This window comes from Haliotis cracherodii, unplaced genomic scaffold (genome assembly GCF_022045235.1).
Source record: "Haliotis cracherodii isolate W230 unplaced genomic scaffold, xgHalCrac1.p SCAF_23, whole genome shotgun sequence".
Taxonomy (NCBI): domain Eukaryota; kingdom Metazoa; phylum Mollusca; class Gastropoda; order Lepetellida; family Haliotidae; genus Haliotis; species Haliotis cracherodii.
Window position 1 is genome coordinate 2,215,728 of NW_027266279.1, and position 19,511 is coordinate 2,235,238.

Sequence of the window (19,511 nt, forward strand, 5' to 3'; positions counted from 1 at the left end):
TGGTGTGTTTGTGAAAGGGAGAGGGCATTGTTTTTCCAAGATTAAATATTCATAAATAATCTTGAGTCAGCTGTGCAAATACATAGAACCAGAGACCATATAATATCTATAAATAATAAATAAATCTATCATATGGTCTCTGATAGAACCAAGAATGATCTCTGAAGGATGTCTATTTTTATAACAAATTCAAAAATCGTTTCAGAATTCAATTCCAACTTTTCTTCGAACCACAACCGGAAGTATACTATTATGGCAGGTGCATGCTGAGTGCCGGTGTTATTTTGCATGTTATCACAGAAATGAAGAGTGTGACGATGAATTCTGTGGTTGTGCTATCAGTGATTGCTTGTTTCATTGTCGTTACATATTGTCATGATTTGTACGAAACACTTGGAGTGGGAAAAGGCGCCAGCAGTCAGGAAATCAGGAAAGCGTACAAAAAGATGGCCAGGGAATGGTAAGTTCGTGATAGCATTATCGTCATATTATCCAATGTTTTCCATTAGCCTATCGCGATGTAACATTCGATTGCGTGAGCGAGGTGAAAAGCAAGGAATTTCTCGTGATGCGAGAAAAATCCAAATCTCCTTGTATTTTTTGTTGAAATCTTATTCATTTTCTCATATTAATCATAATCCTACTAATTGCAACATCTCAAGATCCCACTGGCAAAAAAATTCACTACCAATTTAGATTACGCTTTTGAATAAATTGTATCCATGTTACTGTGTGAATAACATCATTGACGGTGTAACATATATGTGTAAATTTAATAATACTAAGTGTTAGGCCCATGTCAAAATGCTCCAGCTCGTACCCGTTTCCCCGATAACATTTTAATTAGCCCGCATAATCACCTGATGCCAGTGAGCATCAACTACCCAAAAAACTGGGGTTCGGACTAGCGAGGGGGCAACTGGAGGGGGCTTCAGGGTTCCCCCTAGACTCCAATATCTGAGAGTCACCTTGACTCAGCCTATGAATTTTTGGGATTCAAAAATATTTTTTGAGAGTCGAATGTTTTATTGTATGATTAATGAAAAACTAGACGTAAATTTTAAGATGTTTGCATATATTGTCTTCAGATAATGTTTATGAATTAAGTTCAGGTGAGTAATTGTAATATTTTCATTCCAAAGCTGGTAAACAACATAGATATTTTGAAATTGCGACAGTCATGGCGCAGTCATTTATTTCTGTACGTATTTTTCCTTAATAATGTTAATTGAGAGTCATATACGCAAGAATCCTGCGTCAGGGGAAACCCTGGGGCTTGTTGACAGCGAAGGGGAATATCCCTTGAGTCCTCACATTTGATTGGATGATGCTTTTTGGAACCTTTCACAGTGCAAAATATGTCTGCGGGTGTAGATGTGTATGTTCAATTATGTAGTTTAGTATACATCAAATACGTGTACATATTATCATGATTATTTTTGCAACAAAGAAGTTCAGCATGTTCAGTTCATATACTCAAAACAGCAAGGACCCATACAATAATTACTGCCCCCATCTTGCTTTCCATGTTTCATGTTATAAAGATACACCTGTGTATATCATGTATATGTCGTCGTAAGCTTGATGCTCAGTTAACAAATTTATTACAGGTATAATAAGTGGGTGAACCACTCAGATTACCTGACAAGGACTATGCAAAATAACCGTGATAACTCAAAAAAAGTTCACCGTGCCTCTGAGGGTGTCAAGGATATATTGCAATCAGTGGTTCGCATTAGCCATTTCTTGTTGTCTGGGGGAGTTATTAAATCTAAGATTGGGTTATAAATCCAGGTCTGATGTGGTGAATATATTACATGTTATGTAATGTTATGTGGCAGCGCAACAAGAGAGGAATGGTCAGTTGAGTTGCAAAAATCATCGTTCAAATGATTAACCAATATATTGGGTCGTCAAAATGCACCTGTACAAAGGACCATGGTACAAAGTCCCGAATGCTTTCCATGAAATTCAAAATTCACTTGAGTTTCCTTGTGCCTTTTCTGATAAACGGTGCCCAAATACATGGATCAAACATTCTTGTATCGATACTAGCGCCATGCCAAGACTTAAGAAGAATCAGAGTAACCAGGCTTTAAAAAGACTGCATGCTTTTGGTTACCTGTAGATGGTTCTCACATGGACATTAAACATGTTATAAGCATTAGCAACCATTCATGCAGTCTGGCCAGCATGCAGTCGTCCCAGATACTGTAAATCTTGAAATCTTGGAATTAACGCGAACGTGAATTAAATGAAAAAAATTATTAAACATCGCATTCATATCAACGATAAGACATTTTTGATAGCAGAAATACCAACTTAAACATACGCTGAAAACAAACAACTATGTATTCCTCACAACTGTTAACAAGTATATTGACAATATCATTCAAACACTAGTTACTTCTTGTGAATTGTCACTGCTGGGGTCAAGACAAGAGTTCTACTCACTTATGTCATCACTGATCACACCTGTAAGTCGAGACAGACGCCACCCAAACAACACAGTGTCTTTTTTCTGGCCTGTCCCAATGAGTGCTGTTATTTGGTGTGTTATTGGATTAATGTAAGGTTGGATTAAGGTGAGGATTCTCCTGTAAACCTAACAGAAGACATTTTGTTTAGATATAAATCCACTGATGATTGAAAGGAGGGGGTGTCGCATTCATATTGAGTTGCATTTTAGGCTATGGGCCGCGGTTGCATTCTTTTGGAGTCACATTAATTTCACGATATACAGTATTCCTAACTGTTTCAGTTTGGGATCGACATCTCTGGATTCAGTTTCTGGAATTCTCTCAAAATATTCCTGGCCAGTTTGGCTAGCTAACCTTAAAAGTTACATACCAGTTTCAAATTTCACTAACCGTGGAAACTGCACTGACCATTTTATTTGTTCATGCTCCCGTATTTGCTTCCGTTTCTCTTCATCTCTCAGTTTGCACTTAAGATATGGACCAGTCACAAGGTGTGCTGTTGTGACATTTTGAACATGTTACAGATTCAGGGTCACAGTTCAATTGTCAAAATAGAAGTGAAACCATTCATTGTCCGCGCAATATTGACGTGGGTAATAAAAGTTGGTAACACGGCTTCTGATTGGTTAAACTGCAAATCAAAACATGTTTTTTATATGCAGTGTTACCATCACTCAAAAAAGAAGAAGGGGTGAATTTAATCTCACGACCTCGATTATTGATATTTCTTCGTGTTTGGATGGTTGTATTGATGTACAGAAACAGGAGAATTTTTTCAAGATGTGTAAAAAGGTCACCGTTAATATTTCAGTGGCCAGTCGAGCGAGGGACATTTTAAGATATTTCAGAATCTTTACTGTAAGCCACAGGCTATTGGGCAGGCAGCTATTTTCCACACTGTCTGGATTGGGTGTCTCCACCAGTATCGCGGTTACCATATTTGACATAATAAGTGCCCAGGGCGCTCTCAAAATTAGAAATAGGGGGCTGTTATTAGAATATTATTTTGGTGAAGAAAAACAAAGTTGAAAGATAATTCGTGGTTTGTGCGGACATCCTGAAATGTTTATGTACGACAGATAATTTTTTCCAGAATTTAACTGCCCATAATTAAGGGTGCATATAAGACACGAGTGCGTATTATACGCGAATAAATAAGTCTTGTGTACCTTGATCAATCGGAAGAGGTGCTAATTGAGATTGTTCACAAGCCAATATCTTAGCATATATCGCCATGGGCGCTTATTAGAGCGGGGCGCTTATTACGTCGAATACAGAATGTTGGAACGAGTCTAATTGTGGAAATGAGTCGTATTCCTTGATCATGTTAGCAAGAAGTGTACAGTCGTATAATTTTAGATAGATTGATACCCAGCAGTTAAAGTGTATGAAAAGGCTTCTCTTGCCAAACTTTTTATTTAATTTGAATGATTGACATTTGTATCCATTAATGAAAATAGTTGCCTCATGACAAGCTCTAATTTGGAAATCAGCCACAGTAATTATTTCTTGTCTTGTCATGGTCTGGTTATTTGTTCAATCAGATTATTACTAATGACTAATGTACTGTTGTAGTCATGAACATGATGAAAATTCCTTTAACAAGAACAGTTACCATAGTTACACTAACAGTGTAGCACATGAAATATACAGTAACCATGGTACCTGGAGTTGATTCAGTGTCAGAGTTCTGGTTTATATTTCCTTGTTATAACACGTCCTTGCAAAGAGGAAAATAGTTTTGTTTCACTTTTTTAAAGATTAATTTCCTTAATCGACATTAGGGTTTTGTATTTCGAAAAATGTGTGTTGCAATATATTGTGCTACAGGTATGTGTATTGTGTTACGCATTGTGAAATATTGGGAGCTAAAGTGTTTGGCAGTGATTGACGCTAATCGCTGCTAATTGTACTTTTTCTACACGCTAAGTAAATATCACTGACTATTTTGAAGTCATGCATATACAATGATTTTAGGGAGTTAACGCTTGACAGAAAAATCCCGTTCTGATGTACACAGAAATTTGATGTACATTTAAGCTTAAACAATACATATGTAAGTGTATTGGAGTATACCAGTACACTGGTTGAACCATGCAAGCCTAGTCCTCATTGATCATGTCAATCCGTGTTATTACCGCAAACCAATTTTGAAATATTTGTTTCAATAAAACTTTAAAAGAAAAGGAAATTGAAAAAAATCAATTCATTTCAATCAACAGATTAAAATGCATTTTTAATAATTTTTTAAATAAATTTGCAAAATATATTCGATTGCTCTGGCCTACCCATAATCCAACTAAAAAAATTGAATTAATATGATTAACATAATAAAATGGAGAACATGTACGCCGATATTGACGTGGGTATATCTATTTTCGAGTCTATGGGACTCTGGGTAATAATGTTTGGGGGGTCCACCAGGCTGGTGGCAGGCTTCACTTGATCATGTTGGTTTCCAAGAATTTCAGGGGCTGTCGGGTAGCCTAGTGGTTAAAACGTTCGCTCGTAAAGCCAAAGACCCGGGTTTGATTCCCGACATGCGTACAATGTGGCAAGCCCATTTCTGGTGTCCCCAGCTTTGATATTGCTGGAATATTGCTAAAAGCGGCATAAAACCACACTCACAGACTCACTCACTCCAAGAACTTGACTGATACAGTGATCATGGTGTTGATGTAAGGTGATTGCACTTGTTCAGGAGCCTCAAGTCTATTACGGTATGCATGGTGAAGATGGGGACTTCCATGGCAGATTGAAGAGAATCAAACGCTCAAACAGAAATGTTTGAGTTTATGTCTAATAAGAAAGGAAATGTCAGATATTTGTCCCATGTGATGTACAATTTTAATTAATGATTCAAACACCCATCTGTTTGGACTCGGATTGCAAATTATTTGTGTCCTTGCTCAATTCTGTGAACATTCCTGTGTATATGACTCATTGTTTTGCTTCCAGTAGATAACCATGATAACATATTTTATTTGAACTTACCGTCACTTTTGATCATAGAAATCTTGTGTGAAGGTACAACTTTCAAGTGTGTGTTTTTTTCCATTTGAATTGTAAGGCGTGCTAGGAGGTTTTATGGTGAATTTAAGACCTGTTTGGCAGTTTTGTTACAAAAGATGCTGAGATAAAAGATAGATGCCGTAAAACAATTTTTGCAAAGTAAGGCCCCTTAATTCTCGTTGTTTTACTGAGTGAAGAGTGGTTGAAATGGGGATAAGATGTGTCAGAAACTATTGATGCCGTAAGTTATCTTTTCTTTGGTGTGCCCCACCCCTTTCTCCCTGTATTGTAATGTGCCCCATATCGGGGGATAGTTATAACACTGTTTACTTGTTTTTATGTTTCGGATTTCTGTCAATTGATGTTTGTCAGCATGGTGAGAGTTAGCATTTATGGCAGTGATTTTTATATATTTTTCAACATTTTACATGTATGTCACATTGATCCACACTGTTTTCAGGCATCCAGACAAGAATGACGCCCCAAATGCTGCTGACGTATTTACGAAGATAAATGAGGCTTATGAGGTGAGTTCCTGACGAAGTGATCAGCAAAGATAATTACAACATATCATCCTTGAAGGTGTCAGCTGATGGAATGCATGTCGTCCTTACAGAAAACGTTTTTAGATACCAGGGTTTTCTTTTGATGCAATTTGTTTACTTAAAACATTGTTTTTTAGCTCACCCGACTGAAAGTAAGTTGAGGTCATGTCAGGCGTCTCTTCATAAACCATTGAACCAATGAAGTTGAGACCTGTTCCAACCTGTTCTACTAATTTGTTCAAGAGGTTTGAATCTGATTTTCAATATGGCCACCAAGACAGCCATATTGAAAACACTATTTATGGCCAATACTCGGTCATATTAGTTCAAAATGGAATGAAATTTGGTATGTTTATGTGGATTTGGGTTGGTCGGGTAGCCTAGTGGTTAAAGCGTTTGCTCGTCACGCCGAAGACCCGGGTTCAATTCCCGACATGGGCACAATGTGTGAAGCCCATTTCTGGTGTCCCCCGCTGTGATATTGCTGGAATATTGCTAAAAGCGGCGTAAAACCAAACTCACTCACTCACTCATGTGGATTAGTCCTTTGCATTACAGTGTTTACTGGAAGCTGAAACTTCTCATGGCCATTAGTCAGCTATCTTCTTTCAGAATGTAATACAATTTGGTATATGTAGTGGGGCTCTAGCATGTCTAGATTTGTGCCATTTTCGTGTTGTACTTTTTGTTCTTTGTTTGACCATTGCAGTTTTTACTCTTTTCATTTCACATGACCATGATGACACTCTTCAAATTAAATTCCGCAGTCTTAGGGCTAAAACAAAAAAATCTGACTCTGCAGAAATGGTAAGTTAGCCTCTTTATTGAAGAGACATGTATTTATCATGATCAGTTTTTGTAGACCTATGCCAATACGTGAATGCGCTTAGCTTTACGAATACTGAACAATTCCTGCTACATCACAGTGTATGTCCACAAGGTCTTCCCAGTGACGCAGAACAATGAGGGCCTGTGAAGATTCCGGGGTAGAATAGGTCTTCAGCAACCCATACTTGCTGTAAAAGGCGACAATACTTGTCGTTAGAGGCGACTAACAGGATCGGGAGGTCAGACTCGCTGACTTGGTTGATGCATGTCATCGATCCCAGTTGCATGGATCAATGCTCATGTTGTCAATCACTGGATTGTCTGGCCCAGACTCAATTATTGACAGACCGCCGTCATACAGCTGGAATATTGCTGAGTGCGGCATTTAACAACAAACAAACAAATACTTTCTTTTGATTGTGTTTCAGACTTTGAGTGACCCAGAGAAGAGAAGCACCTATGACAACTATGGCTATACTTCGGCCAGTAACAACGAGGGTCGCAACCACAATTTCCGCCAACAGGGGTTCGCTCCCTTTGACAACTTCTTTGGAGGGGGAGGAGGTGGTGGAGGATTCCGATTTTCTTTTGGTGGCGATTCCATCATTGAAAAACATCGCATTACACTTCGGTGAGTTTCTGGGCTGTTGGTGATGTCCAGGGCACCGTTCCACACAGCGATCTTAAGCCCTTTGGCTGTCGTAAGCCTATGTTATATTTTGGGAGTTACGATCATCTTTGAGCTATGACTATCACAAGCCTATGTTAAAGTTGGGAAGTTACGCTTTGTAGAGAACAGGCCCCTGGTTTATCTGTTGGCCCATATCTTATACCATATGTTAATATTTTTTTGATTATGCATGGGTTTTTCTGTAGACATGGTGGAAGGCATAGTTACGGTTGCGTTGCTGGAGATGATGCCATGTGTGTCTTCAAGCCAGGTGTAGAACAAAACAATGGGAAGGCAAATAACATGAACAACAGTGTCCATTCAAATGTAATGAGATTATCGCTGTCATGATTGTTGTCTTCCTCAGTTTGTAACCACGGTAACGATAATTTACTCTATTTCAGCAACTTTGAGACGAAGGTGGTGCCGGAGAGTTTCACTCGGCCCTGTTTTATGTACGTCTACACCAGTTTCTGCTTCGACTGTCTGCGGATTGAGCCGTACATTGAGAAGATCATCATGGAGCTACAGAGCGTGGGTGAGTATCTCGGGGTCATGTTCCGCTTTCAGTGCAAAATTTGCCCAATCATTTCAGGAAGCTGACATCTGATTGGCTCAGCACATTCTTAAAGTATATTAATCATGTTAATCGGTCAAAGGTCACTCGGGTCACCTAATGTGACATTCCAAGGTGGAGTTGTCAGACGTTCAAATGTCGTATTGGCGTAAACTGTCTGAATTTGGTCAGATTGGGGTTTAACGTAAGAAGTAGTCATTTAAGACTGGTATAACTGGCTCTCCTCCCGATGAGACCGCCTCCGTGGTCTTGTGGTAGAATGGAAGGTCCGGGGTTCGATCCCCGACTGCTTCATTCCAAAAGACGTTAAAAGATGGTACTTGTTGTTACCCTGTCTGACGCTCGGCAAGGGGCTGAAATAAGAGATAGTCGTCTCGGAGTCAGTATACTGTGTCTGAGTATTCATGTTAAACTGCTGCATGGTATCTCAGTGAGCTGGCACTATAATTTGGCATCAGTCCAGGCTAGTACAAGCCGCCACGCACACACATACACATGCATGCACCTCGCTATATAAGTGCAATAATCTTGGACGCAATGTTAAACCCAATTTCACGTGACCTCCTCCGGATGCCGACCCACATCTGACCCTCGGCTGATCATCCTTGATGTTTCAGTGAACTGCATCTCCATTCCTATTATGATAAACAACATGGATCCCACTATAGTGTTATCTTGAGTCCAACATCACGGAAAATAATTGTCCGATCAAATTCACTGTTCTTTCTTGATTGAAAAAATGTCTTTATGACCAGTCAGCATGGTCAGGGTGAAGGATCACCAAAACTATACAGAGAAAGAGGTTTCAACATGTTCAATGTTAGTTTAACCCCCACACTCTACGTCCTCCGCTCCCAGAATCTGCGTCTTCCACCCCCTCACTCTGCGTCTTCACCCCCCTCACTCTGCGTCTTCCAATCCTCACTCTGTGTCTTCACCCCCCTCACTCTGTGTCTTCACCCCCTCACTCTGTGTCTTCAACCCTCTCACTGCGTCTTCAACCCTCTCACTGCGTCTTCAACCCTCTCACTCTGTGTCTTCACCCCCCTCACTCTGCGTCTTCAACCCTCTCATTTTGCGTCTTACACTCCTCACTCTACGTCTTCCCCTTCCACCCACAGGTCTGTGTGTTGGAGCAGTTCATGACATGCACAGTCAGGGTGTGGTCAGTCACCTCCGGATCAGCCACGCCCCTGCCATCCTTGGCATTGTCAATGGCCGACCAGTGCACTATAAAGGCGGGATCAGCATGAACATGCTGCGAGAGTTTGTCCGAGGCTGGTTCCCCAAGAACACTCTCCATACGGTAAGTCATTTGAGGCTGAAGGAGTTCTATTTTTCAGTCAGGTGTGTTTCATCTATTTCCATTCAAAGAAAGGTGCCACTGGTAGTCCAGTCAACTGAAGGGATGTTTTTGCTTGGGGGGAGACGGGGGAATTCGGTGTCAGAATAGGTCTATTGGATGGTCATACTGGATAACTTGGTTGATTGTGTATCATCGTACCCCAACAGTTTGACATGATGCTCACATTATCAAAACTGGTTTGTCTGACCTAGGCTTGATTATTTCTGACCGCCTCCGTGGTCTAGTGGTAGAGCATCCGCCCGGAGAGTGGAAGGTCCGGAGTTCGATCCCCGGCCCGTCATACCAAAAGACGTTAAAAGATGGTACTTGTTGTTACCCTGTCTGGCGCTCGGCATTAAGGGGCTAAAACAAGGACTGGTCGGCTCAGAGTCAGTATACTGTGTCTGAATGGGGTATTCATGTTAAACTGCGGCATGGTATCTCAGTGTGCTAGCACTATAAATCAGCATCAGTCTGGATTAGTACAAGCAGCCACACAAACACACACACACGTACATGCACGTCGCTATATAAGTGCAATAATCTTGGACGCAACGTTAAACCCCATTTCACCTCACCTTGATTATTTCTCAGTTGCTTTGATATACAAGTAGCTGGAATATAACCGTGATAACAAGCTCTGTTGTAAAAAAACTGAATCTACAGAACTGGATCACAACATTGTATTGTGCAGGTTAATGACAAAAACTACGATGAGTTCCTGAGCGGCTGGGCGGACAACAGGGTGCGAGCTATATTCTTCTCCCAGAAAGATCAGCCATCTGCCCGGTTCCTGGCGCCGGCGTACTACTACCGGGAGTACGTGAAGAGTGGCTACGTCAACACCCACTCACCGGGGGCAGCTCGGATCATGAAGATGTTCGGCGTCAATCACAACCGAGAAACACTCCTCATGTTCAACGAGGAGGTTTCTTCTCCTGTGGCCTCTGTTGCTGTAAGTATTACTTTAGGTGTCATTGTTGCTGTAAAAATGTATAACAGTGGATACACATTCTGTTGATTGATGCTCATGATATTAATCACTGGATTGTCTGGTCCAGACCGCCGTCATATAGCTGGAATATTGCTGAAATATTGCTGAGTGCGGCGTTAAACAACAAACCAACCAGCTGTAGCAACATGATACTGTACAGACTACGGTAGAACAGGGATAGATTTAACAACAAATTTGTATGTAGCCAGCAGGGATTGCTTCTCTTGAAAGGGATTGGCCCTTTTCGAAGCTAGCTGGCCTACAACTAAATGACTCTGAAAATGATAGAGTTCCTCACCTCCGCGACGTTATTTCCTGCACTCTGAGATTAAATCTTGGCGTCCATTTGCCTCTTTTCATGGGGATTTATGAGCAAATAAAGAAGTTGTTGCACACAACATGACAAGATGGCGTCCAGTTGTCTTTCTACCGAGATGATCCAATGAAACAAATTAAGTATACACGGAGAAGGGGTGAACTTTTGACTAGCCAGACGGGCCATCTTCTTTACAATTCAGCAAGGCCTTTGTAATTCAAACTGGCCACGGGCCAACAAGCCAGCAGGTAAATCGCCCCTTGTAGAAACATATAATTTATATTTCATAGTGTGATGACCGCCAAAACAGGAATTTATGGCTATGATTTAATTGAGGTAAAACTTCCATAATTCTGTCAATGCAGGTGAATTTAATGTTGGTTAAATGTTAGTCCACAAAACCCAATATTGATGGTCATTGTTGGACACCGGTGTGCACCTGTCTACTTGGCCAGCTGCTCCTTCTGTCATGCACAATTTCTCATGCGGGCTACCTAGTTAATTTTGTCAACATGTATCTTCAGTCAGTATTGTCTTATCAATCACATATTGTTGACAGTTGAGTATGTTGTATATTGAAATGTATAACATCCCTTACGTTGCTCACGGCACTTTTACACATGTACTGCTCGCTTATTTCAAAGATGTGTTTGTTTCTGTTTTCCCTGATACTGTAAATCTGCAATTAATGTGTCTCCAAAGTTATACGACCGCTGACCCCTTGCCGGAAATGCGACTCGATATCAATGCGACTCCCCCCACCCCACCCCCAGTGGAAATAGCACTTCCGTAAAAACAAAAAACAATGTTTTCCTCCAATGTTTACTCTGTTGACGGGCATTAAGGATGTTCCAAGGCAAAAAGATAATTGAACCAATAATAATAATTCACTGATTGGTATGCGGAGAAGGTGTCAACAAGCTTGACACAAGTGGGTAGAACTCTTGACCCAAGCAGTGATAACTCACTGGATGCATATTGTGTAGTTCCTATTGTTTGAATGACATTGTTATAAACTTGTTACAACAACGGCTCAATATACTGTGTTTGTGTTATTATTCAAGTTGGTATTTCCGCAAGTGTGCAGTGAGGCCATCTTATTGTCCATAGTCATTTTGGAGACATAAATGCGAAGTTAATCAATGTGAGCAAAGACCACTCGCATTTTTCGCATTTTATTCACAGTCGCGTTAATTTCAGATTTACAGTACTTATATGATGTGTTTGTTTCTGTTTTCCGATACTTATGTGATGTGTTTGTTTCTGTTTTCCGATACTTATATGATGTGTTTGTTTCTGTTTTCCGATACTTATATGATGTGTTTGTTTCTGACAGATGCAGCAGCTGCCGAGGAAGACATTGGATGAAGTCATCGAGTCCAACAAGTTTCTGCTGCTGCCACGACTGTCGTCACAGAAGTTCCTGGACACGCTTTGCCCAGCAGAACCCAAACTGAAAAGAAGGAAGTAAGAACTACTTTATCTTCCAATAAACCTGTCTGATGAACTTGGTACCACCATCTGAGGTCACCAAACAGGAACTCATTTTGAGATCCATACATCATCTGAAATGTCCCCCGAGTTTATCTTTAATTTGGATATAAACATAAAAATTCTAGAAATTTTGTACCAAATTAATAATTCAGTCTTCATGTTTTCAGATGATGATGTACTTATTAAGTTACGCCAACTTAAGAAATTATTCCTGTTTTCAGATTTTGTGTTGTCTTGGTAACCAAACAGTCGGTTGACCATGACCCCCATAGGGTATCCTTCAGGAATTTTGCACAGTCCAAGAAGTTCTCTGATGACAAGGTTAAATTTGTGTACATTTACGAGGACACCCAGCACAAGTTTATCAGCACTCTCACCAAGGGCAATGTCACCAGGAAGGAAAGCACAGTTGAGGTAACTTTCGGGGATTTCTATTGTCAACATATCACAGACTTGTAATTTGTTTACAATATGTTCCTCCCTCACCCATGAATACATATAGTCTTACTGAAATCTTGAGGACATCCCATTAGGTCACGTCTGAACAACCTTTCATCAGATCAGTCGGAAAGTGTTTTTTACTTTTGCAACTTTAAACATGGTATTCCAAACAACAGTTACAGGCTCATAGTCTATCTCCTGCTTCAATGGGATGAACTTTTGAAACTTTCCATAGCCCATGATAAGTACTGCCATACAATCTCTGCCATCTCTTTTCTAATATCTTTCACATCTATTATTCTTTTATGTGCAATTATTTTAGTGGCCATTATGTGCTATAATGTTGTCATCTACAGTGCAGGTGGCCATTATTTATGTGCTATAATGTTGCCGTATATTGTGCGAGTGGCCATTATGTGCTATAATGTTGCTATCTACAGTATAGGTGACCATTATTTATGTGCTATAATGTTGCCATATATTGTGCGAGTGGCCATTATGTGCTATAATGTTGCTATCTACAGTGCAGGTGACCATTATTTATGTGCTATAATGTTGCCATGTTCAGTGCGAGTGGCCATTATGTGCTATGATGTTGCTATCTACAGTGCAGGTGACCATTATTTATGTGCTATAATGTTGCCATATTCTGTGCGAGTGGCCATTATGTGCTATAATGTTGCCATCTGCAGTTCAGGTGACTATTATTTATGTGCTATAATGTTGCCATATTCAGTGCGAGTGGCCATTATGTGCTATAATGTTGTCATCTACAGTGCAGGTGGCCATTATTTAAGTGCTATAATGTTGCCATAAACTGTGTGAGGGGCCATTATGTGCTATAATGTTGTCATCTACAGTGCAGGTGGCCATTATTTATGTGCTATAATGTTGCCATATACTATGCAGATAGCTATCGTATGGTATAATGTTACTATCTACTGTGCAGGTGGCCATCATGTGGTATAATGTTGCTATCTACTCTGCAGGTGGCCATCATGTGGTATAATGTTACTATCTACTGTGCAGGTGGCCATCATGTGGTATAATGTTACTATCTACTGTGCAGGTGGCCATCATGTGGTATAATGTTACTATCTACTGTGCAGGTGGCCATTATTTATGTGCTATAATGTTGCCATAAACTGTGCGAGGGGCCATTATGTGCTATAATGTTGCCATCTAAAGTGCAGGTGGCCATCATGTGGTGTAATGTTGTCATCTACAGTGCAGGTGGCCATTATTTATGTGCTATAATGTTGCCATAAACTGTGCAGGTGGCCATCACATGGTATAATGTTACTATCTACTGTGCAGGTGGCCATCATGTGGTATAATGTTACTATCTACTGTGCAGGTGGCCATCACGTGGTATAATGTTACTATCTACTGTGCAGGTGGCCATCATGTGGTATAATGTTACTATATACTGTGCAGGTGGCCATCATGTGGTATAATGTTACTATCTACTGTGCAGGTGGCCATCATGTGGTATAATGTTACTATCTACTGTGCAGGTGGCCATTATGTGGTATGTTACTATCTACTGTGCAGGTGGCCATCATGTGGAATAATGTTATTATCTACTGTGCAGGTGGCCATTATGTGGTATGTTACTATCTACTGTGCAGGTGGCCATCTTATGGTATAATGTTACCATCTACTGTGCAGGTGGCCATCATGTGGTATAATGTTACCATCTACTGTGCAGGTGACCATCATGTGGTATAATGTTACTATCTCCTGTGCAGGTGGCCATCATGTGGTATAATGTTACTATCTACTGTGCAGGTGGCCATCATTTGGTATAATGTTACTATCTACTGTGCAGGTGGCCATCATTTGGTATAATGTTACTATCTACTGTGCAGGTGGCCATCATGTGGTATGTTACTATCTACTGTGCAGGTGGCCATCATGTGGTATAATGTTACTATATACTGTGCAGGTGGCCATCATGTGGTATAATGTTACTATCTACTGTGCAGGTGGCCGTCATGTGGTATAATGTTACTATCTACTGTGCAGGTGGCCATCATGTGGTATAATGTTACTATCTACTGTGCAGGTGGCCATCATGTGGTATAATGTTACTATCTACTGTGCAGGTGGCCATCATGTGGTATAATGTTACTATCTACTGTGCAGGTGACCATCATGTGGTATAATGTTACTATCTACTGTGCAGGTGGCCATCATATGGTATAATGTTACTATATACTGTGCAGGTGGCCATCATGTGGTATAATGTTACTATCTACTGTGCAGGTGGCCGTCATGTGGTATAATGTTACTATCTACTGTGCAGGTGGCCATCATGTGGTATAATGTTACTATCTACTGTGCAGGTGGCCATCATGTGGTATAATGTTACTATCTACTGTGCAGGTGGCCATCATGTGGTATAATGTTACTATCTACTGTGCAGGTGGCCATCATGTGGAGGATGGACAGCCAGAAGCTGAACTATGAGTTCCTGGAGTCCGGCTGGAGCATCAACAGTGAGCGTGTGGGGGCATCACGGGAACAGCTGGAGGCGCGGCTCCACACCCTCCTCACCTCAGACCGACTTCTACCCTACAAGGCTATCTTCACAGAGCTCTACAACGAACATGCACTGGTGAGGACATCCGTCTCTGCTTCAGTCTCTGCTTTAGGTCTGTCTCCAACAGTCTGAATAGATTTACTAGTCTTGGGCTGACAGAATAGCATCTTGCATAAAACTTTAACACTTTCATTGTGATTTCAGAGTTTGCTGACAAGGATATTTCACAAGCTCTTTGACTGGGCAGACAGACTCTTCTTTTTTGCTTTTAGGTAAGTGCTGGTAACCATGGTAACTTGTACAATGATGTACATGCTGGGTATTCCCGGAACAGAGAAATCTCAAGTTTCCCATGCTTCTCCCTGTTGGTAGTTCAGGAGCAATAGTGAGTGAGTTAGTTGGGTTTAATGCCGCTTTTAAGAGTATTCCAGTTATATCACGGGGTGTCAGCTAAATATTAGAGGAAAGCCCAAAGTAATCCAGGTCTCAGACTTTTACCACTTCTGTGAAACCCACGAGCACTGGTATGGTCCTGACAAACCTAGAAACATAATCGGGGCAAACCGAGATTCGAACCCACAATCATAGGTTTCTGGCATGCCCAAGGGACGCAACTCTGCACAGCAAATTACGGCGCCTTAGACGACTGGGCCATCCATGCCCCCCTCAGGAACAATATGTGTCCCCTGTACTGCTGGCTTGACTTAGACTTCACTGCAGCTTGTCTCTGGCAGACTTCACTGCGGCTTGTCTCTGGCTTGTTTCCTGCCTGCTGGTGATCCAAGGCATTCCCCTGTATCTCCTGCAAGTTCTTGATTCAGGGGCATGGGTGCTGCAAGTCACTGTCCAGTGTGCCAGGAACCTAGGATCATGGGTTTGAATCAAAGATTCCCCCTGATTATGTTTCAAGGTTTGTCAGCTCCATACCTGATAATATATTATACTATGATATAAGATACTGATAGTACTGGTCAGATTCAAAGTAGGAATATGGTGAAAGAGGGCATTCTGGTGTGGTGTGGTGCGGTCTGGTGTGGTGCTGTGCGGTGCAGTGCAGTGCGGTGTGGTCTTGTGAGGTACATGTACACAACCTAAGCCAAGATAAATATGTCTGAGATATCAGTTTTAGTTATCATGACATAATGGGACAGCTGTGCTGGTACAGGGGCGGTCGGGTAGCCTAGCGGTTAAAGCGTTCGCTCGTCACGCCGAAGACCCGGGTTCGATTCCCGACATGGGTACAATGTGTGAAGCCCATTTCTGGTGTCCCCCCCCGCCGTGATATTGCTGGAATATTGCTAAAAGTGGCGTAAAACCATACTCACTCACTGTGCTGGTACAAAATATAAGTGTATAAACATGATGAAGTCGACTTGTCAGTTTGATGAAAAATGACAGAGTAGAAACATCCCTTTGACAAATGTTGAAGGTTGTTAGTGTATAAGTATTTTAGTCCAAGTATGATTAGATGACATCGCGTGTGCTTCCAGCTATGACGGGATGACGCTGATGACCGTCATGTTCGCTGTCTTGTTCGTCATCCTGGCCGGCTACTCCATGCAGAAGTTGGCCAGTGTGGAACACGACAAGGTCAAGAGGCAGATGGATGCCAAGAAGAGGAACATGCGCCCGCCTTCCAGGTGGGCAGATAACTCTCACTGGAAAAATGAAGTTATACTCCAATGGGGGGACAACTCTGTCCATTTACACTGGAATAAAGGGAGTAATACTCCAAGGGGGAGACAACTCTGTTGATTCAAACTGGTATATGGGCAGTAATACTCAAATGGGGAGACTACTCTGTTGATTTACACTGGAATATAGGCAGAAATATTCCATGGATTCACACTGCAATATCGGCAAAAATACTCAAATGGGGAGACAACTCTGTGGATTCACACTATAGTATCGACAGATATACTCCAATGGGGAGACAACTCTGTGGATTCACTCTGTAATATGGGAAGAAATACTCCAATGGGGAGATAACTCTGTTGATTCATATTAGAATATCCGCTGTAATGTTGCTGGAATATATATAACTATATCATAATACCAATACCTGTAACACAATATTTTGTGCCGTACAAATATTTTACCAATACACGGCCCTATTAACAGAGATTTACTTACTGTCATGTGGATGAAACGTACATCAAACAATTATCTGTTATTCAAGCACGCCCGACAACCAAACAATCCATCTGTACGACCTGAGGTTCGAGACTTACAAGAATCTGGTGGCTGAGGCAGACACAGGCCTCACCATTGTAATCTTCGTCAACGAGACATCAAAAGAGCAAATGTTGACACGCTTTGCCCAGATCATGCAGCCATATTCCAGGTAGGTTGTGGTTATGATCAGCTTGGAGGATCAAGCAACCCTTTTGTCAGAACCACAGCCAGTTGTGTCCCTTAGAATTGCCAGGATTCAATTTGAGTGGGTTGTACTCCAGATTCCTCCTGATGATGATCTTTGTTTTATTTGTCTATGTACTGAACACTCCGAACTCACTCGAGGGCTCAAGATTCCTTGTATTAGTGTGGCAATGGTTAAAGATATAATGGCACTTTGACAATTCTTATTACACAGTTGAAATAAATTCCTTGTGTTTAATCATGTTAATGGGCACACATTAAAAGAAAAGAAAAACTCGTACAGACAGGGGGACTTGCAAATCAGTAAACTGGAACAATACACAGTAAATTAGCATAGGAACATGCTAAATGTACAGTAGGACTCACAAAATATCTTTCCTGTTTGGCACAGGTAGCGTACAAAAGTTCCAAAGGGCTCATCTTTTTATTAGTGGCACACTGAAATCTGAATGTCATCCTTTTCTTCATTGATAAAGATGTTGTTTAAGAAGTTAGAGTTCGCTTCACTGTGTTGATGAAACTTCCTTTCACAAAAGCATTTCTGACCGTGTACTGACTGCTACCTCGTGTTCTGCAGGTACAGTGCCCTGACCTTCGCGTACCTTCAGCTGGAGTACTACATCAGCTGGTACCAGCACCTTCTGGAGCTCAGCCTCAACTTCAAGGTCAAGCTCAACAACATCAACATCAACAGCTGTGTCGGCACCGTCCTCGCCATCAACGGCTACCGCAAATACTACTACATCTTCCACCCGAAGAAGGCGCGGCAGTGGATGAAGGAACACAATAATCTCTCAAGGGCCATCGGTTTCCTTGACGACGACTCCGATTCCGACAAGGAACAGGACAATATGGACTTCAGTAAGAAATATCTCAGTGGGTTGGCCATGTGGATGGATCGTATATTTGATGGCTCGGCTGTTAAGGTTCGACTAGATTACTGGCCTGAGATGTGCTCATGATGTTTGTGATGTGTACTCGTATATGCTATTTATTTATGTGAACAAGCATTTACACATACTTGCTCATTACAGATGAGTAGTTATTTACCTCATTTATTTTCCTTTTCATATTTCTTTAAACATTTTTTCTGCTCTTTAAGACGAAAATATAAACAGATTTTTTCTAGATCAGGGTTAAGTATTTTTATTGTAAATATAGTTAATATTGAAATGGCACTGTGAAGACAAGCTGGTGCCTGCAGATCACATTTGGCAATCATGCTTGTGATGATATTTAAGGCTTGAAGTCAGTGATAAATGTACAATTAAATTGGACAAACACAAGGAAATTTATGAACATACTTAAGCACAGTGTGATTCACAAATGTAACCTGGTAGTCAGAAAATGAAAAGGATATTATAGATCTCAACAGAAGGGAAGGAAGAAACTTTCTAAATTAGAAGTGTTTTTTTGGCTCACTGAAATTTGAAAGTAATCTCTCTTCATGGAAAAAGGGAGACCGAGTTACCTAGGCTGTGAATTCACCGTATTGATGAAACTTTCTTAAACGTTTATTTGGCATTCCATAAAATGTATAAAATGTGATGGATTAATTTGTTTGAGCTATTGTTTGCAGATTCCTTAATAGACAATCCACATGACATAATCTTTAATGCAATGTAATATGTGTAAGCTCAGATTATTAAGTATTATCTGATTATGTTGTTATGCTTGTTTCAAGAGATGTGCAGTGTGTTCTTTGAGAGTGAACTACTAGATCTCCCTTCATTTCACAGCCAGTTGTTACGCTTGTAGTGGAAGTGGAGAGAAACAACCTTGTCCTAGTCCTAAGGTGACCCTTGTGCCCTTGTGTCTACAGGACATGGATATTCTTCTCCTAGTATGACCCTTGTGTCTGTAGGACATGGATATTCTTCTCCTA

General features: G+C 41.0%; 1 protein-coding gene across 1 annotated transcript; it reads left to right on the forward strand.

The window, feature by feature from the left end:
- Nucleotides 1–278: 278 nt before the first annotated feature.
- Nucleotides 279–19,169, forward strand: LOC139471739 (dnaJ homolog subfamily C member 16-like). Its single transcript, XM_071254220.1, has 13 exons — nt 279–460; nt 5,953–6,019; nt 7,294–7,496; nt 7,940–8,073; nt 9,234–9,418; nt 10,152–10,412; nt 12,104–12,234; nt 12,483–12,675; nt 15,131–15,322; nt 15,452–15,519; nt 16,738–16,887; nt 17,427–17,591; nt 18,204–19,169. Exons 1-13 carry the CDS (start codon nt 303–305, stop codon nt 18,586–18,588), a joined length of 2,292 nt encoding a protein of 763 aa, XP_071110321.1. The 5' UTR covers nt 279–302; the 3' UTR covers nt 18,589–19,169.
- The last annotated feature ends 342 nt before the right edge of the window (nt 19,170–19,511 follow it).

Excerpts from the sequence above, each read along its gene's own strand:
- LOC139471739 (XM_071254220.1), top strand. The coding sequence starts at position 303 with ATGAAGAGTGTGACGATGAATTCTGTGGTTGTGCTATCAGTGATTGCT. Across the intron at positions 15,323-15,451 it reads TCTACAACGAACATGCACTG|AGTTTGCTGACAAGGATATT; the intron begins GTGAGGACATCC and ends TTGTGATTTCAG. Across the intron at positions 17,592-18,203 it reads ATCATGCAGCCATATTCCAG|GTACAGTGCCCTGACCTTCG; the intron begins GTAGGTTGTGGT and ends CGTGTTCTGCAG.